At 33.8% G+C, this 25,674-nt stretch overlaps 1 protein-coding gene across 6 annotated transcripts in view; it reads left to right on the forward strand.

Annotated features, from left to right (window-relative positions):
• Vps8 (VPS8 subunit of CORVET complex) overlaps nucleotides 1-25,674 on the forward strand; it is a 266,030-nt gene that overhangs the window by 11,832 nt on the left and 228,524 nt on the right. For 2 of the 6 annotated variants that reach the window (XM_047563464.1, XM_047563461.1), the window contains exons 1-8: nucleotides 6,888-6,928; nucleotides 8,642-8,735; nucleotides 12,740-12,772; nucleotides 13,818-13,873; nucleotides 17,078-17,083; nucleotides 21,714-21,838; nucleotides 22,594-22,680; nucleotides 25,367-25,434. In XM_047563464.1, coding sequence (XP_047419420.1) covers nucleotides 12,750-12,772; nucleotides 13,818-13,873; nucleotides 17,078-17,083; nucleotides 21,714-21,838; nucleotides 22,594-22,680; nucleotides 25,367-25,434 — 365 coding nt within the window. In that variant the 5' untranslated portion in view covers nucleotides 6,888-6,928; nucleotides 8,642-8,735; nucleotides 12,740-12,749. Of the gene's footprint in view, nucleotides 1-326; nucleotides 396-6,797; nucleotides 6,929-8,641; nucleotides 8,747-12,738; nucleotides 12,777-13,817; nucleotides 13,874-17,077; nucleotides 17,084-21,713; nucleotides 21,839-22,593; nucleotides 22,681-25,366; nucleotides 25,435-25,674 lie in introns of those variants that run through there. The other 4 variants (XM_047563466.1, XM_047563462.1, XM_047563463.1 and 1 more) reach the window with 4 other exon arrangements.

Consider the following 25,674-nt stretch of genomic DNA (forward strand, 5'->3'; position numbering starts at 1 on the left):
GTCTAAACTTAGGAAATTAGGTGTTTTATCATGTTTCACAAAGCAGGTGCAAAAGTCCTACAGCCAGAGCTTTCTGGAATAGGCTGTCATGATGGTACAGTTCATGCATACATGTCCTTGGTAGTCACTGAAAGTGTAGATAGGAAAGGTAACAATTCTGTAACATTTTGATCTGATCCTTCTTGTCATGGATTACTGAGTTAACTAGTCAGTTTGGTGGTCAGTTTGTCTTTTAATTGACAATGGTTGTAATAAATTAAAACACCTTCACTGTATTAAGGGGAAAGGCATCATTATGTGAGCATCAGTTTCTTTTCTTTGTTTAGATCGATGACAAGGAATTTGATATTCCTCAAGTTGATACTCCTCCAACACTTGAAAGCATACTGAATGAGGTAAGTAAATATTAATGATCACTGTCATTTTTTGGCATTGATTTTAATGCTTTGGGTTAGTTATGATGTGTGTATCTAGATTTATACGATCTGATATGGTAGCTACTAATCAAATGCATTAATTTAAAATTTAAATTGATTACAGTTAAGTAAAAGTTCAATTTCTCAGCTGCACAAAGCATATATTTCAGGAGTTTAGTAGTCATGTCGTATTCTAATAGATGGCATAGGTACAGAATATTTCCATCATTGCAGAAACTTCTGTTGGATAGCACCAATCTAATTTGGAAACTTTTTAAGGACAGAAATCATGTCTTGTTTATCTTTAGAGTTTCTGTGTCCAGCACAATGCCCAATACTTAGCAGAGTTAAAAAATATATTTTATTAGAACTAGGGGTATAACTCAGTGGTAGAGGGCATGATTAGCTTGTAAAAGGCTCTGGGTTCAATCCCCAGCACCAAATAAATAAATGAATAAATACAAATACATATTTTTTCTTTGTTCTTTTATTAAGTAAATTGAAATACTAAATTCATTTTACTTTTAAGATTCATATTATGTGTTGTTAATGATTAGTTATCTCTGTTGGTGATCACCAAATAGCTCATCCTCTGATACTAAAGAACGTTTTGCAACCTTATAATGATCTTCATCACTCTTCTACATGAAGGAAACAAATGTTCTAGTATTTTTATCTTATGAATAGCATGCTAATTAGAAAGTTTTTAATTTTTTTTTTGTACCAGGGATTGAATTCAGGTGTACTCAACCACTGAGCCACATTCCTAGCCCTATTTTGTGTTTTATTTAGAGACAGGGTCTTCCTGAATTGCTTAGTGCCTCGCTTTTGCTGAGGCTGGCTTTGAACTTGCGATCCTCCTGCCCCAGCCTTCAGAGCTACTGGGATTTCAGGTGTGCACCACACAATTTTTAAGCTTTGAAATGGTGTTATTCTTTTCCGAATTGGCAGAAGGGCTTTGTAAAAGTACATAGTCGGCGAAAGTATGTCAGTTGCTATGTACTATTGACAACTCTTCAGCTCAGTCTTTTTGACCTTTTAAAAACCTACTTAAGACTTTTCTTGGAGGCTTCAGCTTACAATTTGGAAAAGACTATATGTATAAATCTATTTCAGATCTATAGTTTTGTTTTCCAAAAGTTGAGGATACAACTGTTCCCCAACAGAAAGGCCCACTTATAACTGTATCTCTGAGTGAGTTGGAACTCTGTCTGTACCCCTTCTTTACCTGTACTTTTAGGATTGTAGGCAGCACTCATAGAATGTAAACTGCTTTCTTTGTGAATTGTGTCTTTTATGACTTCCGTTTCTATTTTCTATATCAGTTTGATGTGGCTGTTCCTTTGAATTTATTTTAACTTCAAATTGTTCTGTATGATCTGTATTGAGACTTAAGCAGTTTTATTTTTGACAAAGGTGGCATTGGGCTCTGAAAGAGTATCCTGTTACAGTGAAATGTTCTTTATATATTATTTTCTAATATAGGGAAATCTTTTTATTTAGAGTTGAGAAGATTTAGTCAGTTTATTAATATGATCTTAATCACATCCTGATTTTAATTATTTTACTAAATATGAAATAAAAATAATTTTAGAAGACTGTATATAATGCCCTATTTGTACATCTTTATATAATATTGGCAAAGAAAATAATGCTCATACGAATAAAGACTGTGCTTCATACTGAAGAAGTGTCAGTGAACACTTTCTTATCTCTGAGTAACAATAAGTACTATCCTTAGTGGTTTACCAAGAAGATAATAGTGTTATTATCCAAAGTATAATTTGGTGCCTGGTATGTTTGGGGCATGGTGTTAGATGCTGGGCTTATCAGGTACTATATGACTGTGTCCTTGAGAGAGAAATGGGATTGGAAATTGACCAGCCTTTATACTTCCAGGGAACTGGGCAGGTAGATAAGTACAAGAAAAGATAGTTTCAATTGTAGACCATTTAAGACTGTAGGGGAAGACAGTATTAAAGAAAGTGACTTTAAAAAAATGAAGGGAGCAGAAATGTAAATAAGTCCTTGCCCCAGGATATATGGATGTCTGTTCTATAATGTTCATTAATATCAACTTGTACAGAGGCTGGGAAGAAAAAGATATCCAAGATATTTTTTATAAACGAAAAGTTGGAGATTACCAAGACATGCTAGATCTAAGAACTTAGATCATGAAATAATATTGCTAGACTTGTCATTCTTTGAAACTCTGCTGTCTCTGAGGTTTTAATTTTAGAATTCTTTTTTTTTTTAATTATTCTAGATGTGATGGACTTTTATTATTCATTTATTTATATGCAGTGCTGAGAATTGAACCCAGTGCCTCATACATGCTAAGCAAGTGCTCTATCACTGAGTCACAACCCCAGCCCCTGAAATTCTTTTCTTCAACCATAACTTCTTTCTACCATTCCCTTACTTCCCTTAAACCTGTTCATTGACCTCATCAAGACCAAGTCTCTTGATCCTTCCTAACCTCCCAGTCTCTGAGGGTAGTCCTGGGTTTACTTTGATCTGACTGTTGGATTGTTCAGGAAGAAATGTCTTTTTGAACTTTTTATTGAAATATAACACACATACAGAAAGGCATACAAATCATAAGTGTACAGCATGGTGAATTTTTATACAAATGAAACAACCTCTGTAACCACAATTCAGATAAAGAAGTGAAACATTACCAGCATTCCAAGGGTGACTCTTGTATTCTGTCAGTACCCAGTATTCTGTCTAACCTCTGCCACTGATTGGTTTGCCTGCTTTGTACTTCATATCCATGGGATAATGTACTTTTGTACACATGCACTTATATACAAGGAATATGCACTCTAGTGTGTCTGACTTCCCCAGTTTTTAGGTTTTTAGGTTCATTAATATTTTGTATGTAATTGTTCATTCATTCCCATGCTGTATAAAATTCTTATGTATTTTCCATTATGTATTCATTCTACTTTTTTTTTTTTTTTTTGTACCGGGGATTGAACCCAGTGACACTTAGCCAGTGAACTACATCCCCAGCCCATTTTTTAATTTTTAATTTTGAGACAGGATCTTGCAAATTGCTTCTGGCCTCACTAAGTTGCTGAGATTGACTTGTGATCTTCCTGCCTTAGACTCCGAACCCCTGGGATTATAGGTGTGTACTTCCATACCTTACAGAGAATATCTTATTCATGGGTTATGATACACACACACACACACACACTCACAAACATGCACTCACACATTACTTTCAGGCATATCCTTAGGATAATTGGTAAGTCATCAAGTATAGTTGTATTCAACTTTCATTGAGTACTGCCCAGTTTTGAAAGTACTTGTATCAGTATATACTTCTGGGAGCAATATATGAGAGTTCTGATTATTACTTACATACTTGTCAACTTTTGAATTTTTCTTTTTCACTTTGGCCTTTCATTTTTACATGTACATAATATTATCACATCATGATTTTAATTTGAATTTCCCTGAGACTGATGAAGTTGGATACTTTGACGTATGTTTTGGCCATTTGAATATCTCTTTGCAGATGCCTCTTTGTGTCCCTTAGCCCAGTTAATTCTGTTGAGTTGTTTTTTAAAAGAAAGTGGGTTTATTATATATGCTAATAAAAGCCCTTTATTAGATATATTTATTGCAAATACCTTCATTTTTCTATAAGATACTTTGTAAATCTACTACTGTGTATTTGATGAGCAGACGTTTTTAATACAGTTCAGCTTTTTATACTTTCCTTTATTGTTGTTTTTTTATGTGTCCTGTTTATGGAAATTTTGCTAATTCCAAGGTCTTGATGATGTCTATCCTATTTTGTTCTAAATTTTTATTGTTTCACCTTCACACTTATATCAGTGATTCATCGGAATTTTGAGTGTGTGTTGGTGTGAGGTGTCTGCCAGCACTATTTACTGAGAAGAGTTATTGTCTGTGGTGTCACTGTGTCATAAGTCAGTGTGGATTCACTTGTGTGTGAATCTGATTCCAGTGGTCGGTCTATACTTCCCCCAATATTACATTCTAAATGCTTCAGCCTTTATATTTTTTAGGTCTTGATATCTGTTAGTTTCAAATTTTTCAACTTGTTGTTGTCCTTTGAGACTGCCTTGATTAGTTTTTGATCTTTGCATTTCCTCACAAGTTTTTAGAATCAGTTCATCGATTTACATACCCATAGATACACACAGTTAATTGAAATTTGATAGGAGTATGTAGAGTTTACATATCAGTTTGGAGAAAATTGATTACTAATGTAGGCAGGTAGCTTTAAATTCAGTCTTGACATCCTGAATTCTTTTTATTTCCTCACTTTTTTCTTTCACTTATCGTATAAGCCTGGCTTAACTTAGCTGATCTATTTTTCCTTAAGTATGTCCCCAGGCTGCTTTAGAAAATCTAATAAGGTTTAATTGACTTTCTTGCATAAGACCTTGGTGCTGCAGTTCTTATTTCGAATTATTCCTTTCTCTTTTCCTATAGCTATTGTTTCAATCTTTTATAGTTCTCAAGTAACATAATGTGTTCCTTGCCAGTGCTAACCTTTGTCTTAGCAGACTTATGTGTGGAGATATCTGAAAAGAAGTTGTAAATAAAGACCTAAGCCTGAAGAGAAATATTGATGCTGAAGACAGATTTTGTAGTCTTTTTAGCATAACATGGTACTTAAAACCATAGGTATGGACAAAGTTAATCAAGTAGGAAGTGTGTTAAGTAGGAAGAGAGCTGAGAATATAGTTTTGGGGGAACAACAGCTTTTAAAGGTTGACTGAGAAGAAGCTAGAGAACATGACTGATAAGTGTCCTTATAAATTGGAGAAGAATCAGGAAAAGAGATCTAGGGGAGATCAAGGTCAACCAGATCAGGGAAAGAGGAAATTTTCAAGAAGTGGCAGAATGGTCAATAAGGTTAAATGGTGTATGGAGGACAAGAGTCTGCTAACTGAAAATAGGCAAGTAGAATGACTAAAAGGACTATTAACTTCATCAAGGTTAGTAGTCAATAGTTTGGAATGAGTGGAGAAAGTGGGGATCAGCATAGATGCTTTATTAAAACATTGATTGGAAACATAAGGCAGAAGGTGGATCGGCCTGAAAGAGAAGATAGGATCAGAACATCCTTTAATATTTGTCACTCAAAATCAACTTGCACAAAGCAAGTTCTTATCCTGCTTATCTGCTATTTGTGTGTTTTCTTATCTCAGTCAGTGGTCTCACTTTTTGCCTATTGTTTAAGCTGGAAATCTTGGAATTCTGTTTGTCTTCCCACTTGCCTTTTCTTTCCTCACATTTCTTTCCCCAAATGGTAACCAGGGACTTTGATTTATCCTCAGTGATTATTCTTCATCATTACCCTCTCCTGATCTCTGCCACATTCCTAGGCCGGAATCTCCTTTCTTCCTTGACATTGCAGTACCCTCTCACTGGTCTTAGTAAATCCCTGTGTCTCATTCTCTTGCTCTTGCCTCATCCATTTTTTATACTGCCCCATTTATCTCTAAAATATGGTTTTCATGGGGCTGGGGGTTGTAGCTCAGTGGTAGAGCGCTTGCCTTACATGTGTGAGGCACTGGATTCAATCCTCAGCACCACATAAATAAAATAAGGTATCGTGTCCATCTACAACTAAAAAATTTTTAAAAAAGATGGTTTCCATCATGTCTCTCCACTTCTTAAAATCTCAGTTGCCTTCCCACTGCCCTCTGTATTTAGCATACTAATTTATTTAAAAAAATGACTACTGATTATGAGTCAGATGTTTTACTAGGCACTATGGTTACAGTGATGAACAAGATAGAATTGGGGCTCTGCTGCCACTTAGCTTAATGGAATATAGCCTTTTTACAGTTTGGGTCCCAGCTTATTTTTCTAGGATCATCTCCAAGTTCTACCATTGTCCAGCCATTTTGGACTACTCCTTTTCCATGGGCAAAAGCCATAGGTTGAAATCAGTGTGGCTGTGTATGCTATTTCCTACGCAGAATGCTTTTCTTCTGTTTGTCATATATCTTATGGTAGACTATAGTCAGGTGATATTTATTTTCTTTTAACCATTGACTGTTGGTTAAACTAGGAAAACATCTGTCAGGTTTGAATTTGGAGAAGTACTCTGCAGTTAGTATCAATCTGCATAACTGTTCTTGCTTCTTCCTGCTGTAAGAAAGAAGTTTTTGGTATTAACTCTTTGTAGAGAGTGAGATCTATGTAGAGTTGAAATTTAATTCTGGTAATTCTGTACTATGCTTCTCTGGTGAATAAGAATGTGAAGAATAGAGATGAAAAGCAGAAATAAGCATTTGAATGCTTTGGAAAAACCCATTAATGACTATCTGACTTATCTCATAGAATATTTTGAATTTTGAATGTATTGTTCTTCTTCCAATTTAGACTGATGATGAAGATGAGTCTTTTGTTCTCGAGGATCCTACGTTGTTAAACATTGATACTATTGATTCTCATTCCTATGATACTTCTTCTGTGGCAAGCTCAGATAGTGGTGACAGGACCAACTTAAAAAGGTAAATATTCATGTAAAATCACACTTGCGAATGGTTGAAATATATGATCACTTAACATGTCAGTTTGTTTTTACAGTATAGTATGGTTAGTTGAAGCCCTATATGGGAAGTAGAAGGTCCACTTATGTGGAAATAATGTCCTTATTAGTGCCTGAAAAGTTTGGCACTGTTGAGGGAGAAGATAAAACGATGGGTGCTATGAAATGTCATTTGAACCTTCAGTAAGAAGCCATAATAATAGCCAGGGACTCCCAGGAGTACAAGTCAGACATGGCACAGTGTAAGTATTGTAAACATGGAGCTTGATCTACCTTGCTTCCCTTCTGATTCCTGAACTCGACTCCTGTCCTCACTCTCAAAGAGCAGCTCTAGCATTCTTCATTCCCTTGGAGCAGGTTCAGAGAAGAATCACAAAGATGATTAAAGATTTGGGGAAAATACTTCTAACTCTGAATAATTTCATTTTTGGCTGCTTTCACCTTGCAAATTCTTGGAGAAAACATGAAAAGAAAGAGAAGTAGAAATGCATAATATAAAATACTTTATTGAATTCACATGTAACTTTAAGGCTGATAAAGTTAGCTGTGTATTTCTTCTCCTCTTAAATTTTTCCTGTATCAGTCCTATCTCTTTAGGTTGTTGTTTCTTGTGGGGTAGGGACCATTGCTGGATATGTTCGCCTATTCGTCCCTGTGTACTATTAATAGATAAGTGTTTTTGATGATCTAACCTGCTTAAAAGTTATGATATCGTCTTGTTGTCTGTACAATGAATTCAGAAGCTCTTGTGTGATGTCATTGTGGATCCTACTTACCACTTTGAACTCATCTGTGAGCTCTCCCTTTCTAGCTCACTTGGTCCATGCTTGTTTGTACTTAAGTGTTCCCCAGGCACCCTGTACAACTTTACATCTTCACATTTCTGCTTGCGCTTTTTTGCCCAACACACTCACAGTCATTGATCAAGGCCAAATGTGAAGTCTTCTCTTTTCTACACCTATCCCTCACATCCCCCAAATAAACAGATTAAACTCTTCTTCATTTGCCTTATATTCATATTTCTGGTCTGTTTCATCCTGTAAGAGTTGTCAGTTTCTCCAGCTAGACTGAGAGGAACATACTTTCAGTCATACAGAGTAGGCACTCAATAATGTCTGGTAAAAGTTTAAAAGTTACTTTTTGTATGATGATTAATGGTTGTATGTGAAAGTAGCTGGTAGCAGGAGCAACGATGTGTAATGAGTGAGGCATTGAGAAGGTGATTGGTTGAAGAATGGGAAGTATGATCATAGGAAGGAGGGCAATAAAGAAGGGAAGGGTAGGAAGGCGGGTAGGAAGGTAAGTAGAGGCAATGCCGACATATAGCGTAGGAGGAGTGATCTGTAGGCAATCCTCTGGAGAACAGAGGTGACTTGTATTTGCTATTAAGGTGGGCAAGGAGTGGTTTCAGTCAGTGAAAAAGGAATGGTGTTTTTATTCATTTTCCTGCTTGTGCTTCTCTAAGGTTCAAGGTTGAGTTTAGTACCATCTTGATGTGAGACTCTTAGATTCTTTATACTCCATTTTAAAACAGAGCTAACAAATTATAGTGTTATTTTCTGCTTTTGTTATTTTATGGTTTTTTTTTTTTTTTCTTTTTAAATTGTTGAGACCTTGCCTTTTCAACTCATTCATCTGTTCGTTCTTAAACATTTTTTTTTTTTTTTTTTTTAAGGAAAAAGAAATTACCTGATTCTTTTTCACTCCATGGATCAGTTATGCGACATTCACTTCTGAAGGGAATTTCTGCCCAGATAGTGTCTGCAGCTGTAAGTATTTTGTTCTTTCTCTCCAACTTTATAACCTGCAATGGCATAATTAAGTAGGAATGAGCATAAAACAAAGTACAGCTCTTCTCTTGGCCTGAGGCTTAAGAAAAATAGAATCTGGTTTTCATGGTTTTTGTATGATTATTTTTGACTCCTAAGACATGACTACACATCTTGACAAAGAAATTAGTACAGTCATGAAAATAAAGATCTGCTCAGAGTTTCAGGATATCTAAATGAACTATGGCATCAAGCCTAAAAGAAACACTATTTGCCTTTTCTTTATATTCTTTTCAGGTTAGTTACTATTTTGTGTGGTTGAGATACAGTGTTTGTGTTTTAGTCTTTTCATATGGAGAAATGATTGATCAGAATCTTTTACAACCCAATTTTTTTCTTTTGAAATCACAAGTCTTTTCATACACTTATATCACTTATTCTTACAACTATGAGAGTAGGTAAAGCTATGTCCTATTTTAAAAATGAGAAGAACAGGCTTGGAAAGGTGATATTAACTTGTCTTACATCATTCCATTAGGATGGTAGCAGAATGATTACTCAAAAATTGGCGTTTCTGGCTCCAAGTTTAGAGCCTCTTACTGTGAAAAGAAAGTGACATTGGTGAATGTGGCCTTTGTATAACGACTAGAAACAGAATATCTACAGCCTTTTTTGAGAATGCCAAGTTAATGTAAAAATATTTAATGGTCTATCAAGACTTAGACATTGATCAAACTTTCCTTTGACCTCAAAGCTCATACTTTTAATCTTTCAATTCTAGTTTTCTGAATTCAGTATATATATAATAGTAATAATCATAAGGTCAGATTATTTGGGAACTTTGATAGTGGTTTTATGTTCTTTTCATGGAGTTTAATTGGTATTTTATGTATTCAGTTTGGATAAGAAAAAAAAGGTTTCAAGGACTGGCTATACAGGTCAGTGGTAGAGCACTTGACTAGCATGCATGAACTGGAAAAGAATAAATAAAAATAAAGGTTTTGATTTTTGAAGAGGGTAAGAGGTTATTACAGGAGTGGCATTGTGACTCCAAAATTGCTGTACAATTTTCAGGTTTATCAGAGCAAGTGCTTAGTGTAGACACACACAAAAAAAAAAAAAAAAAAAAAAAAAAAAAAAAAAAGCTTTCACTCTGGGCAACTGATGTATCCTGACCCAGTTTTTGTATCATGAGATCAGTTTAGAGAGATGGTCAAGCAATGGAGGAAAGCGGGGCAATTGTCCTCCCTTTTTAGGTGGAGAGTAACTCATATTTGCCAGAATAGGAACCACCTGTTGAGGATTACATTTCCATGACGTTTTCTGAATTTAATCCTTATGTAGGTGATGAAATTCATTCCTTTCAAAATCAAGATGAACCAGAACAGTCATTTGACCCACCTGTGCAGTTTTAAAAAATATTTTGAATAATGGAGACTGAACTAAAACTCAGACACTGAACAATGATTAGATAAATCTGTTATTTAAAAGGGTTTCTCCTCCCTCTTAAAGAGGAGAGGAAAATTCTAATAAATCCCAGAGTGTTTGCATTCTGTTCTTATTTCATTGCTATGGCTGAGCTCCTTTGGTATGTTAAAATGAAAACTGCTTTTTCCTTTGACAGTCATCATATGGTGCCTTCCTAATTTTGGATTACCAGCTCAATTTAAATTGCATGCTTTTCTGTGATGGTTGGTTTATTAACATGTAAAGCTAGTTATATTTTTGGGTATTTCTCCTGAGGAGGTGCTCAGTAGTGCCTTCAGCATGATGGTTAGTGATGTTATCAGGATTGCTTAGAGCCTTGATTGTCATGGCTTTGGAGTCTAAGCATGAAAAATATTTAAGAGAGATGAATTTTTGGAGTTGTGAACCTCATTTTTAATTTAGGGATCCTTCTCAAAGTGATGTGACATGACTATACTAAAAATTAATTCAACCAACCTTTTAAGTTTTTTTTTTTAAAATCATAATTTTGATGATTAACCCAAGATACTGTTGATACCTTAATGTGGTGTGTTTTTATAAATATGTTCAATGCCCAAGAATCTCCTGAGGTGCTTATTAAAACGCAGATTCTTGGGGATCACCCCAGACCACCTGAATTGGAATCTAGCAGTGTAGCATAGGGTTCTGCATTTTAACAGGCATCCCAGGTGATTATAATGCAGTCTGGCTTTTGAGAACCACTACTCTAAGATGTTGCAGCACCAATACTAAAATTCTGAAATCTCTAAAATGCTTCCCACATCTGTGCTTTTTAGCTTTGAAGTCAGATGACTTCTGATTTCATTATTCAGGTTCCATTTTGAACAATAGCTTATGTTTTTCATCTGCTGTCTCTTCTTTTTCTCTGTCTGGGACACAAATCAATCATATATCATATATTTATTGCATACTTCTTGTCAGTCACTATGTTAGGCATGCTTCACACTCATACACCTACCCACACCTACCTGTATGCTTCTCTCGAGAACATTGAATCCAGCACCTTGGTGATTGTTGTTTCTCTTGGGATTGCATGTTGCTCTGCACACTGAAGTTTCTTAGGTTAGTTCCCAGGAAGCTCTACAAAGTTGGGTAATAGATTCTGTCTTCTGAGATGTTATAGTAACTATGACCACCTTGACAGGGACAAACAAACAGTTGTAGAAATGATGTAGAGTGCCTGGTCTGGAGGCTGAGTTTGAGACCTAGTTCTAACACTTACTGAGTAGCCTTGGGCAAGTCAGTTAAGCTCTTTGAAACTTGTCTCTTAGAAAATCAAAAAAATACTGATGCTTCTATTTCTACAAATTTAAGAAACAGTGTAATATATGTGGGTGAAAGCCATTGCTACTACAGTGATCACTGCAAGCTGTTATTGTTCAAAACTAAATATCAAATAAATACTTTTCTATTTATATCATTCTTTTTACTTTTTTTTTTTCCTTCAGTACTGGGGATTGAACCCAGGGTCTTGTGCTTGTGAGGCAAGCACTCTACCATCTGAGCTATATCCCCAGCCCTTTTATATCATTCTTTATGTTAATTCTCAACTTATTTATTGAGATAAATAAGGCAGTATTTATTACTTCTTTGAACAGGAAAGGACACCAAAACCCAGAAAAGCTAGGGGACTTCCCCACAATCAAGAGTTAGTGGTAAGGAACTGAATTAGCACTTAGTGTTTTACCTTCTTATGCTTAAGAACTTAAATGTACACTGCTGGGGTTTTACTTCAGGGTTAATAGGTAATCTGCTGGATAGGAAAGCCAGACTTTGAAGTAGAATGTCCTTAAGCAGGTTTCCTTGTTGTTGTTATTATTTAAAATAAATTTCTTTTTGCAGCACTGGGGATTGATCCAGGGGTGCTTTACCAACAGAGCCATATCCCCAACCCTGTCCCTTACCCACCCTTTTTGTTTTTTTTTGTTTTTTTTTTTTTTTTCCTTCTTGCAGTGTTGGGGATCAAACCCCGGGCCTTCTGCTTGCGAGAAAAAGCACTCTGCCAACTGAGCTATTTTCCCAATCCTCACCCACCCTTTATGAATAGGGTCTTGCTAAGTTCCCAGTGTTGACCTTGAACTTGAGATCCTCCTACCCTAGCTTCCCGAGTCCTTGGGATCACAGAAGTGTGCCACCAACTCGGGCTTCCCTTTTGTTCAATTTTCATAAACTCCTATCATTTTGGCTCCCTAGTACTTACAGTTGTTTACACTATAGAAAACAGAACCTCTTACCTATCTTTTTCCTTTCCATTTCCATTATAATCAATACCCTTCCTGAAGCATCTGTTATAGTTAGTAAAATAACGTCCACTCTCATGTTCTTTCAATTTTGTTGATATATACAGCTTTTGTAATTTCTCTTAGTTGAGAGTAAAAAATAAAGATTCTACCTTTTGTCTGAATTAATTTGGATTAAGTATATGTAAAGAGGAAGCCTTATATCTTTTTCTATTTAGATGAGAATATCTTTTCAAATACCCTTTTTTTTTTTTTTTTTTTTTACTTTCATTTAGGGACAAAGTAGATGCTGGCTTACCTACAGCAATTGTAAGTATACTTTAAACCTTTTAAAGTAAGCTTTTTATTTGATTGGGTTTTCTTAGATTTACTCTTAAATGCTCAAAGTTTTTACATAAAATATTATGATAATAAATTCCTAAGTCATTTTACTCTCACTAATCAGGTTTAAAATTTGTCCATGTTGAATGTTTTCTTTTTTCTAATTGTTACTTTTTGGGCTTTTGTTTGAGATGCAGATAATGGAACAGTGATTAGCCTTTTCCAGGGTTATTTGTATATAGTATCACCCTACCCTTCTATAATCTGGCCTCCCTTCTGTTGTAGGGAGTGGAAAACAGCATTCAGTGAAATCATTTTGTGGTAAATAGTACATTTAACAACTTTGGATTCCAGTGCCAAGTCTGCCAAATAGTAAATCTGAGGGGCGATTGTAGAGAATGGGGGATATTGAAAGCACACTAATGTGCTCTTTTCTTAGTCCTGTGACTGGCTGGTTCTTTGTTTGTTTGCTTGTTTTGGTGGTGGTATTGGGGATTGAACCCTGGACTTTATTGCATGCTGAGCAAGTACTCTACCACTGAACTACATCCCCAGCCCTCCTGTGACTTTTAATCAGTTGCTTGGTGAGGAAATGGGCTAAGATTTTAATGTTTCTGGTACCCTTTGGCTCCTGTGGAAAAAGTGGACAAAAGTGCTCTCATCCCTTGCCCAAGCCTTGTAGAAGGCTCTGCTTGGGTTGAATAAGTGCGTCTTTCTTTGTCTGATCCTCATATTTTTTGACTCTTTTTTTAAAGTGGCTTTAAAGATGACTAAGTGGCATGTTTTTGCCTGTAATATTGAACATATGAAATTTGATCGTGTTTCCCTTAGAGTAAATTTAGAGGGATTCTCAGAAATAAAATGTCCTGAGTTTCATTTCCCGTTTTTACCTCCTAGATGAAATTCTTGTTATTTATAATAGTTGATATATCATCTGGTGCCTAGGGGAAGGCAGGCCAAACAAATTCAGTTCTGATGATTTCAAGAACTTTGATGCAATATTTTAAAATGTAATCTTCCTTTTTGTTTTCAGGCAGTGTCCAGGTCTGATAGCTGTGGGTACATCTCATGGATTGGCTTTAATATTTGGTAAATTTTCTAAGTACTTTTTTACTTTTAAATATTAAGAATCCTTTTGGGTTTATGTTCTTTAATCACATGTTCATAGTGGGCTTCATTTTCATGAACAAAACCAGAAAACATAAAAGGTATGTAATATTGAACATATGAAATATGTCAATATGTCAATATTTTTATAGTTAAAATTGCTGGGTGCAATTGTTAGTGCCTGTAATCCCTGCTACTTAGGAGAATGAGGCAGGAGGATAGTTGGTTCAAGGCCAACCTGCCCATTATAGCAAGACCTTCATCTCAAAAAATATGTACATATATTTATAGTTAAAAATTACTTAACTCACAGCTTCATTTTACTACCCATTACAGGGTTTTACTTTATGAATTTATAAGCTATCATATTTTTTGACTTCCTGCAGACTTATACAAAAAGAACAAAGTTGCTAGGAACTTTGCCTTGTCATCTTGTCTACCTCCAGTTGATGATGGTGGTGGTGGTGATTTTTTTATTCTAAATCATACTCCCAGTAATGGGTGTTTCAAAAGATCTTGAAGGAAAGGAATTCCCCAGGGTTTATAATTTTCTGTAATTCTCACTGACAATAAATTTGTTTTGTTTCCATTGTAAATCCCTGTAAACTGAAAAAAAAATTTTTTGGCCACAATTACATTGTTGGTTGAGAAGACAATATGGGTAGTTTTTATTTTTATAGTAGAAGTTAGTTAAATTTTTTCTATTTGCGACTTAAATCAGTTTTATTAGTTCTTTTTTTCCATTTAAAAGCCATTAGATAATATTTTTCTGTCCCTTTCAGTGTTCTTTTCTAGATTCTAGTGTTCTTTTGCTTCTTGTAAATGGAAAACCCATTAATACTGTATTTAGTAAGGAATGTTTGATAAGGATTACTTGAGAATACTTTAACAGAACTATAATTTGATCTCTGTAGAGCCTTGCATCTTTGTATGAATGACAACTAGTTATTTTCTGTTACCTTTGAACAACTTAGCTTTCTATTTATAATTTTTTTATTATGCCAAAAACTTTATTTAACATGTAATGCCTACTCTTTTCAAAGATGATTGACTTAAATAACAGTTCTAGTGCTTGGGGATCAGAAGGACAGAAACAAAAATGTAATTTCCTTGAAAGAACTTTAGAGTTGATTCTTTAAATAATATTTTTTTCTTACTACATAGTTGTTATATTCAGAGGGGAAAATTTAGAAAACATAGATGAGCAAAAATTGAAAATATAAAATACCAAATTCTATTCTTCAGAAATAGTTCCTAACATTTCTGTATAACCTTCTAATCTTTTCTTTATATATGTATATATATGTATTCCCAAATGGAATCTTGTTATTATCTACTTTTCAATATAGTGGACATCTTTCCATGCAATTATGTATTAATTCCATACAGTTGTGTGTGTGTGTATGTGTATGTATGTGTGTGTGTGTGTATATATATATATATATATATATATATATATATATAACATGATTCTAAATGGATATGTTGTATTTTTTTGAATAGATTCATTAAAATGTATTTAGCCATCTTTTTGCATAAGACATTTGGTTGTTTCTAAACAATGTTATGACAAATGTCTGTGTTTCTGCACTTTTGTACATATGATCACTTCCTTAGAACAATTCCTAATAGTTGAACTGCTTAAGCCAGGACATGAGCATTAGTGACTTGTGATAGGTATTATCTAATTGCCTTCAAGAAAAGGTTTACCAGCTTGGGGTCTTGTATCAGGTATAAGAATATTTATTTCCTCTGAGGGCATAGTTGATATTAGATCAATATACTTTTGGGAAAGAATCTTACAGGGTTTTTTAGTTCAGTCCTCTTATTTTTCATATAAGGTAATTGAGACCAGAGAGGTTAAGTGACAAGCACAGAGCCAAAATTCAGAATCAAAGAACCCCAAATCCTAGCTCAGTACATTTCCACTATTACAAGCAGTCATCCTGTTTTGAGAGCAAAGGAGGCAAATTGTAAGATATGAAGAAAAAAAAATAGGAAAAGTAAGGTGGTTGAGTATAGATTACAATGTATATATTTATCTGTCAATAGAATGGATGTTGATTTTTTTTTTTTTGTTCCCACTTACCAATACTCATTTTTTTCTCAATTCAATCTGCTTTAACATCCCTTCTTTATCAAGAAGTTGTACAGATATGTTACTGCTTATAATCAAACCCATGTGGAGCTAACTGCAAACAAATTAAAATGAATACTTTAAAAACTAACAGAGGAGAAGAATACATTATCTTTTGATACTGTCTCCTTCATTTCCTTGGGCCTGCTTTCTGGTATTTTAGATTCCCTAGCAGCTTTCTTATAGATATGATGAAATAGTAATCTTTTATTAGTCTCATAGAAAAGTATGCCAAAGAGAATATTTGAGAAAGAATCATAGTATTCTGGTTTGTACTTTGGGTTTTAATAGTGCAGTTAATAAATTTTACTCATTATGGTTTGTAGGAAGCAGATGTTTGGACAATGCTTCTTAACAAATAGATTAAAATATGCTTGAAAGCCCAGAAACAAATAGCAGACACTATGAAGTGTCTAGACTAGAGATCTGGGTTAGAACTGATCTTTTAAAAATATCTTTGTTGATCATAGAACAAGGTATAGCAGGAAGAACAAATATAGTTCTTTTGAACAAATATAGTTCAAGTACCACTAGATTTTCTTTGAAATAGAGGCCTGAGTCATTAAAATAGTAATTGTTATAGTTTCTTAAAGTTTATATGTTGCCTGTGTTCTTATGAAATTTTAGATATATGGCATTTTTGTGTGTCTGAGTTCTCACCCTATACAGGGCCTTGAAAACCTAAATCTTAATAAAGATGTTTTCCTATCCCAAGATCCTTTGTTTTCATTCTTTTGTTAGTGTACTTTAATAGATCATCTTTTTGAAGCTGTTTTCATTTCTAACTAAAACATAGATTTACTTATTACTTACTTTACTTAATATTTAATTATTACTCTGCTATAATTTGATTATGTATTTTCTCTTTCCCAGAACCAATACCTGAATATAATCATAAATGCTAGAGACACTATTTAATCACATTTAGTATCATTCTCACAGTTAACTAAAGCTTGTTACACCTTAAAATTTTGCCTGCATTTTCTCTGAACTTTTGAACTGATTTCTTTTTTTTCTCTCTTTTGATCTTTTCTTCATGGATTCAAAAGGAAAAGGTATAGTAAATTTGGCTTGCATGAGTGCTTCTTTTGACCTTTTAATACTGAAGAAGAATACTATGAATTAGAGTTGATGCCCTCTTCTGGATAAAAAATAAATAGCTAATTGAAAAATAGAGTAAAACCAATAATTGTGAAAAAACCGTAAACGTGTACCTGCACATGTTTTAACTGAAAATATATGTTTCCATTTTTTTCTATTCTTTTGATATAGTCCAAAGCATTTTCTTTGAGTTTGTATTTGCCAGTTGGAAGTCTGCAGCACCTTTTTTGTCAAAAACTTCTTCAGTAATGGATCATGTAAAGTTGAGGCTCCTTGAATCAATCCATGAGTACAAAATTCTGTATTTTAACAAAACTTTGCTTCATCTTTTCCTGTTACCTGTAAACACCCTATTTCATAACAGTTTTGTAAAGCAACTTGAACTTGAACTTCACCAAGTTTTTCTGAAACATCCACTTAATATTCATAGAAAAAACACTTTATTTGCACTCTTTTCCATCAGTTTATTTTCTGTTTGTTTTAAAGTATGTAATATTAAAATGGCATGAACAGGTAAGGAATGAACACAACCAACTCTTACTAAACTTAGCATTCTAAAAGGTAGGTGATTAACTGTGAAGATTCGGTGAGTGTGCCCTGGTCTTCAGTCAGTAAATCTTATGAGAACTTTAATTCTGTGAATTGGTTAGATTGAGGTCAGGTAAAAGTGCTTTTATCGTTTTAGGACCATTGTGAAAAATGTTTCCATTAAGATCTCTTTTCTTTTCCTTTGGCTGTAGTGAGTATTTTAGTGTGAATAAAGGATAAGAAAAGAGTAGTATTGAAGAATGATGAATACTGACAAATTAGAGTTCTACACGCACAAACTTGATCCATTCTAGTATGTAGGTATTTCCTTCTTTGTCTTTGGAACTAATTAAAACAAATAAGGAGTGAAGAAATAGAGGGTTGGGTTCATTTTGGTATGTGGAAAGAGTTATAAATTCTTCATGTATGTTCAAATTTAGATTTTAGAGTTATTATAAACTTTTACATTATTATGACTTTGTTGTTCAGCACATTACACTTGAGCTCAGAATATGCTGAAATCTACTCTGAGAAAATTATCTTTTGAAAGATATGCAGGTAGAGTATCCCTTATTCAAAATACTTGGGATCAAAAGTGTTTCAGATTTTGGAGTTTTTTGATTTTGGAATATTTGCATAGACTTTACAGAATAAGCATTCCTAATCCAAAATCCAAAATGCTTCAGAATCCAAAACTTTCTGAGTGTCAATATAAATGCTCAAAAAGTTTTGGATTTTGGATCATTTTAGATTTTGGAATTTTGGATTAGGTATGCTTAACTTGTACTTCTAAAAGACATAGGTATAATTCATTGCAGTGTCAAATAGATGGGCTTTTTGTGATATCTGGATTTAAGTTCTCGTAATTAATTGGTAAGCTATATTATTGTCATTAATAATTCCTTGCATTTGTACCATTTGATACTTTTCAAAATTTTCTAGGCATTTTGTTGTTTAACCTCTATGTGAACTCTGAAGTTTGAGGGGAAACTGATACTCTTCATTTCATATTTCTTGCCTGGGTCACTTGCTTCATAAGGATGCTCTCCAGTTTTTTAAATACCAAGTCAACAATGTCAGACAGCAATAATTTTATGTGACTTTGCAAATGAATTCAGATTTATTAATTTAATACCTACTACCCAATAGTAGACAGAGAAGGCTCCAGAGTGTAGGTGAGAAGAGAACTTTTCCTTTTAAGTTGGTGAGATCCAGAGCAACATGGCAGAGCTCTCACTTACACCTTTCTTGCTTCTGTCCAGGTCCTTTTGTTCTCTCCATGTAAGTAAAATTTAAGTGTTTTAAAAAGGCTTTATGTTTATTTTAGCCAAACACTTTCCCACAGAATTGTCCAAAATTACCTGGACTACAGAAGGTTTAGTTACCCTTATAGGAGAACTCACTGTCTTCTATCCACAGACATTCTACCTTTTCTGAATTTAGCCTAAATTATATAACAGCAAGTTTGTTAACATGGTACCATAAAGATAGATTGTATAAAGATAGAATAAGAGAGAATAAGAATTGATAAATATCTTTGTAGTTACATTTTGTATACAATCCATTGCCTGTCTGCTATCACTTGCTACTTTGAAAAGTACATAGATGTAATCAATAAATTAGTTTGTAATAGAAACCTAGTAATATTGAGGGAAATTAAATTGGTCCCTTTGTGCTTTAACTTTACTAATTTATTTCTCTTTGCAACACAATGAGGTAATGGGTATTTTCTACTTTATACAGATGAAGATAGATTAAGAGAAATTAAGTAACATTCCTAAAATTACCCAGACATAGTTGAAATGCCTGCAACTCTCTAGGAGTAGGGGTGGAGTTAAAATTCAGGTATCTCAATTCACAGCCTTAGTACTTGACACAAGGACAGTACAAAGAAAACAAATACATTGTAAAAGTCTAGAAAAAAAGTTAAGAGCATTTTCATTGACACAGATCTGTAAACTATAAATTTAATACATTTTTCTGGAGTGATCAAGGCTGATAATTTGGTTTCCTCTCCTAATTAGGTTGGAGTATGGGAACTACATTCAGGAAAGCAGATGTGTAGGGTTTTAATCTAGAAGTTAGATATGTCCTTCTCTTTCCCTCTCCTTTTTCTTCCCTTATTCTCTATTTGATTGTACTTAATTTTCTTCATTCTTTCCACCCCTTATAAGAATACTTAGATTACTTACGTATGACTTTATTAAATCAGAAAGCAGTAGCAAGTGTATTGGTGGATTAGAACAATAAAAATTTTGTATCTCAAAGCAGGACTGGACTTCATAGGATATCAGCAGTGCTATTTGAATACCAACCTGTGTCTGGAAGGCAGTCAGCCCAGAAGTCCAGAGACTTCTTTGTAGGGCTGGTATGAGATTTCACATCAGCCTCTCTTTGTCCTCTTATTTTCCTTTACTTGTTGCCTATATACATGACCAAAAGTAGTGGTATACAGAGAATACTGTTGCCTAACCATCATGTTGTGACAGTTTGCAAATTATGGTTTGTGTCTAATGCACTAACTCTATGTTTGTCCTGACACAGTAAGGATCATGAAGGACACTACTATAGGTAGGCAAGTTCAATAGAGTGAAAGAAAAAGTGATGTCATATTTAGAGTCAAGGAAGTCATTGAATAAAGGGAAATTTTTAATAATTTGGATTATTTTGAGGAGAGGAACACCAGTCTGGATGTATGGAGAAAAATCTAATTATATAATTCTAAATATGAAATAAAGATGATGACTTTTTAAAATACACCAGGCCTTGTTTACTTATAAATTGATTCCTTTTTGAATGTTTATCTTGGAAGGCTAAAATCTAAAGTGATGTAAGAAATATTGAGTATTTTCTGTGTGCTGGATATGGTATAGCCATTCGTTGTTGCAGAACTTCTTGGTGTTGAGGATTACTATTAGAGCAAGCTTATTAGCATAGGAAAATACTCTTATGACATTCACTTTGGATGGGTGACCTACCTAGTATTATATCTTATGCCTGAGAATTAATATCTTTAGGCTTTTTCTGATAACTAAATTTACTCTTTATAAGAGTTGCAGATGCGACAGCTCTTAGGATGATTGTCACATACTTCTGAGCCCAAGGCATCAAGTTAGGTATTCTGCGAGTGTTAATTCACACATGGTCTTAGCTCTCACATTGGCTGTAGGGTAGTAGGGGAGGTAAGCCATATCCTAATACTTACATGTAGATAGTTATAGAGAACCATATAGGTGCTATAGGAGAACTCCAGGTTGTGAAGTGTGTTCTTTTGTTTGTTTTGTTTTTCTAAATAGTTAAATTTTATAGGCATGCTTTCGTACATTTGAATTTTTTAGTTTCATTGTTTTCAAGTGGGTAAAACCATGAACTCTTTATAAAATGTGCATTACCTAGGAGAAGCCCTAGAGCAATTTTTAAAAATTATTAGATAACAAAATTTGATAAATGTTTGAGTGCCTCCTAGAAAAATCAGATCCTTGCCTTAAAGAACTTAATCTAGTAGAGATTTCTCTTATTGCTTTTACCATGTCAAATGTTATGCTTGAAATAATTTTCTGAAGTAATTTAAAATATTTATAATTTATTTATACTGTTAATTTGCTTAGTAAAACTTTTCTTCATGGATAATATAAATGTAAATTTTAGCCAACATCTAAATTAATGCATTGTGATTTTTGAAATTTAAAAACTATATTTAAAGAAGGTGGTATTCCTTGTAATCTTGCATCTTGAAAGTGGCAAGAAGTACAATTCTGGGATGAGGGAGTTGAAAGATAGTTTGTTCAGAGAGGTAGGACTTCTTATAGACTTTTTGACTTATCATTATCAAATTTTGTATTATGTTTCCCTATAGGTCTTTTTTTACTTCTGTTTTATTAATGTCTAAATGCCTAGCTTCTAGCAGAGGTTTAATAAATATATTTATAAGTGAATGTGAAAAAAATGAATGTTTATCATCTGCTTCTTTTGATTCTTACCACTTCCCAAGTCTTTGAAAACATGTGTAATTCACTCCCATTTCTTTCACTTGACTCTACAAACTGCTTTCTTTAGATCAGAATCAAGCATTGCGACTCTGCCTGGGTAGCACAAGTGTTGGAGGTCAGTATGGAGCCATCTCTGCCCTCAGTATCAACAATGACTGCTCACGACTTCTTTGTGGCTTTGCTAAAGGACAGGTTAGATGCAAATCTTCTTTCACTTGTAAGATAATGTTAAAATCAATTTAAAATAATCTTTAAATCAGTATTTGAAGACCAAAATAATGTATTATGAAATAATATGTCTATAGAACTAATCTGATATTGCTCAATCTGACTTTTGTTTTATACAGATTTTTAAATAATTGTTATTGACTGAGCTAGAGTCTATAATTTTATATTCTAATTCATGTGTCTCTTTTAACAAATAACTTATATAAACCAAACACAGTATTTTATAGAATGCATCTCCTTATGTGGTAGTACATGATTGTGGCTACTTTTAGTTATACTGTTTCTGTTTTCTGTATTATTATTTCTGTGTTCCTTGGTAACTATTTTGGCATTTTTTTCCTTTCTACTTTTGAAACTGGAATAGGTTGTAGTTTCTCTATCTTCTGATTCATGCATCACTGGCTGGTTTGGCAGTGAGCCTTTCCTATAATTTTTACCAGTGCTAAACAGATTGACTTATTAGAGAAATCTCTCTTACCTCTCAGTATAAGAACAGCATTTAAAATCTAAAGGGATAAATGGGTTGGGCATGGGTAGATGAAGATGGAAAAAGGCTCCATGCTTTAATGGATCTGCAACTTTTAGGTATGTTTTAACTTTATGGTTCTTTGCCTGCAATGTTTATAGATGAGAAATAGATTATTTCATCCAGAAGGCAGGATACTTAAATCCAGAAAAGAGCAATAAATTTGTTTTTAAAGCACTTAGTTGTCTTATAGATCACCATGTGGGATTTGGCGAGTGGAAAACTTCTCAGATCAATAACAGATGCTCATCCTCCAGGAACAGCAATATTGCATATAAAGGTAACAGCTTTTTTTTTCTTTCCTGCTAAAATCTTCATTATTATGCCTTTGTGTCCACTTTAAAATATATTCATCTATATTGGTAATCAGAAGCCAAAAAGATGTATTTAACATGAAGCTGAACATTATTTGACCCAACAAGATATTTTCTCCAAGTTAAAACCAGAGATGGGCTAAGATGGAAATATTTAGCTGAGGATTGTCTTGAAGTTTAATAAATATAACAGCAGAAAGGGCAAATTGATGTCATCGTAGGCTACAGGTTGGCAACAAAGACAGGCAGCACCCTGCTGAAAACTCATATGGAGATCTTAAAAGGTCTTTTTACTTTTGTGTATTCTGCCAAGTTTTTATTGCTGAGGTGCTGTGCTTTGTCACCCTTTGTTGGGTGATGCCTGAGTCTCAGGGCACCAATTCTGAAAGAACCAGGATTTGGATTATGTTTAGAAATGAATCTTGGTTTATTTTCTTTCAGGGCTCTAAGAGAAAACATTAAGGTCCTAGTCTTGGTTTTTCTCCTTCTAGGCCGTAAAAAAAAATAAACTGACTTGGGTAACAGATTTCATTTATAAATACGTATGAACCTTGGTTCTTATGTGCTGGCAAGCCCATGTTCAGAAGCATTTAAAAGGGAAAGAACTATAACTGGGGAAGTCTAAAATCAGATCTAGATTTTATCATATACATATCTTGTTGCTTAGCTGTGCAGAGCTTTCATACATACACGTGCTTTTTAAAGTCTGCAAGCATCTGGAGTTTATATATCTGCATCTAGGTTAGTTACAAAACGTCTTTTGTGACAAAGCAGCATTGAAGCATTTAGTAATAATGAAAACAATCAAGAAAAACAAAAGTAGAGAGAATTTCTTTTCAGTATATGATAGTAATTTATCTTGACTTCTTTTCGTATGGCATGTGCCAACTTCTAATAGTTGTAGTTGCTTGTGTATGTGTTTTCTCTCTCTCAACATGGGAATATCTTTGAAATCAGAATGTTTGTCAATTATTTTTGTGTTTTACCCCTAGTAACTGCTCAATAAATGTTGATTGAAGGAATAACTAGTAAATAGCTAGTCCTTTTGCAAAAATAAAAAACAAAAAAATGAAATTATGAGAAGCAATAAAAAGCAGAAGAAATAAAGACAGACAGAAAAGAGAAAGATGCGTCTGAGATAGAAACATGAGTAGGAGCCACTGTGTTGTTGGGGAATAGTGATGAAGGTGTTTGCAGACATACTGACATTAGAGAAAGATATATATAATTGAATACTTCTGAGATTGGTCTTAGATTGACAACAGCCACTTGCACTTCAGTAGTCCTAACTCTTTGTTCTCCAAACTTAGCCATATATACCAACAATAACAGTTTGGATTTGCATCTTTTATGTATATATGTGTGTATAAGTATATAAATGTACTACTGTACTTTTTTTAACAAGAAAAAAATTTAAAATATATATATTTATATAATATATTATAAAATTTATATACATATATAATTTATATAATAATATTTATATAATATATATATTTTAGTTGTTGATGGACTATTATTTATTTGCGGTGCTGAGAATTAAACCCAGTGCCTCACACATACTAGGCAAGCACTCTACCACTGAGCCACAACCCCAGCTTACTACTGTACATTTTTAACCATAACCTGCACATGCACAGGAAATAGAAAATCAAACTGAAATACAATTTCTCTTATTTTTCCTACACTCTAGTGGACCATCTTATGTACACTCCTAGTATACATGCTTCCACTTTGCCAACTGCTCATCTAGACTTTGAGAGCAAATAAATGGGACTCTTTACCATGTCTGTGTGTGGATTTGAGGAAGAAGACTTTTACAGTGACTTCCTGCATCTCAAACATCCTAGGGTGGTTTACATGGAAGCCCAACCTTTGGGCTTTGGGAGGCTAGTTACTGTAGCTGATACAAGCTTCACTGTTTCATTTTGTGTCCTGTATCATTTACCTCTCTGGATAGTGTATTGTGAACATTGTTTGTTAATCTGAATTTTCCAGTTTAGGTAATAATTATAAGTATACTTTGGAAGAAGATCAAGGAGATAGCACAGTTTGGGAAAAGTTATATAAAAAGTTTACAAATGGTATGCCTTTACTTCATGTACAACCAGAGAAACAACATGTATCCCATTTGTTTACAAAAAAAAAAAAAAGTTAAGGTGTTGTAGATAGATATCTTGGGATTAACTCTTTAGTTATTCAGTAAATTTATTCAGACAAGTTTATTTTCCAAAGATACCAAGTATCTTTTACTCTCTTTATTCTGGAAAACTAGGCAACTGCCAATGCATCCGAATGATCCTATTCATTACCTTAAAGTAAGAACTATCAAACCTTAAAGTAAGAACTTAAGTAGAGAACTTTAGGGTTTATTTCTACTATATTTTCTAATTTTCTTTTATCCTGATGAAAAGTAGCTTTGTGTTTTGAAGGCCTCAGTTTTTTGTTTGTTTTTTTTTTAAGATATTGAACCATTTTTACTCTAAATACTGGTACGTTTATATGTTTAGCATGAGAATTTGAATCTAGAATTTCAAATGCTAAATGTGTATATTGTAGATTTTTTTTTAATTATTTTTTTTCCCTTAATCATCTTAACATTTGACTAGTTGTTTAAAATTCTATAAGAAAATAAATTCCTTCTCTGTTTAGTTTACAGATGATCCAACTCTTGCCATTTGCAACGACAGTGGAGGCTCCGTTTTTGAATTGACATTTAAGTAAGGGACTAATGGATATGAATGACAGTGAAAAGACTAACAATGATTTAATGATCTGAAATTGAACATGAAGAGATCTGGACAGTCTGTGAGGTTATGACTGTGTATTACATTTAGCTGGAGAGGCTAACAACGTGGAATTCCATGTGGAAGTTCCATGATGTTATCTCAGTAGATCTGAGTTAAGATTCTAGACTCCTACACCCCAGGTGATTCTTAATGTGCTGTTTCGCTTGGGAA

The sequence above is a fragment of the Sciurus carolinensis genome, chromosome 9 (assembly GCF_902686445.1).
Source record: "Sciurus carolinensis chromosome 9, mSciCar1.2, whole genome shotgun sequence".
NCBI lineage: Eukaryota > Metazoa > Chordata > Mammalia > Rodentia > Sciuridae > Sciurus > Sciurus carolinensis.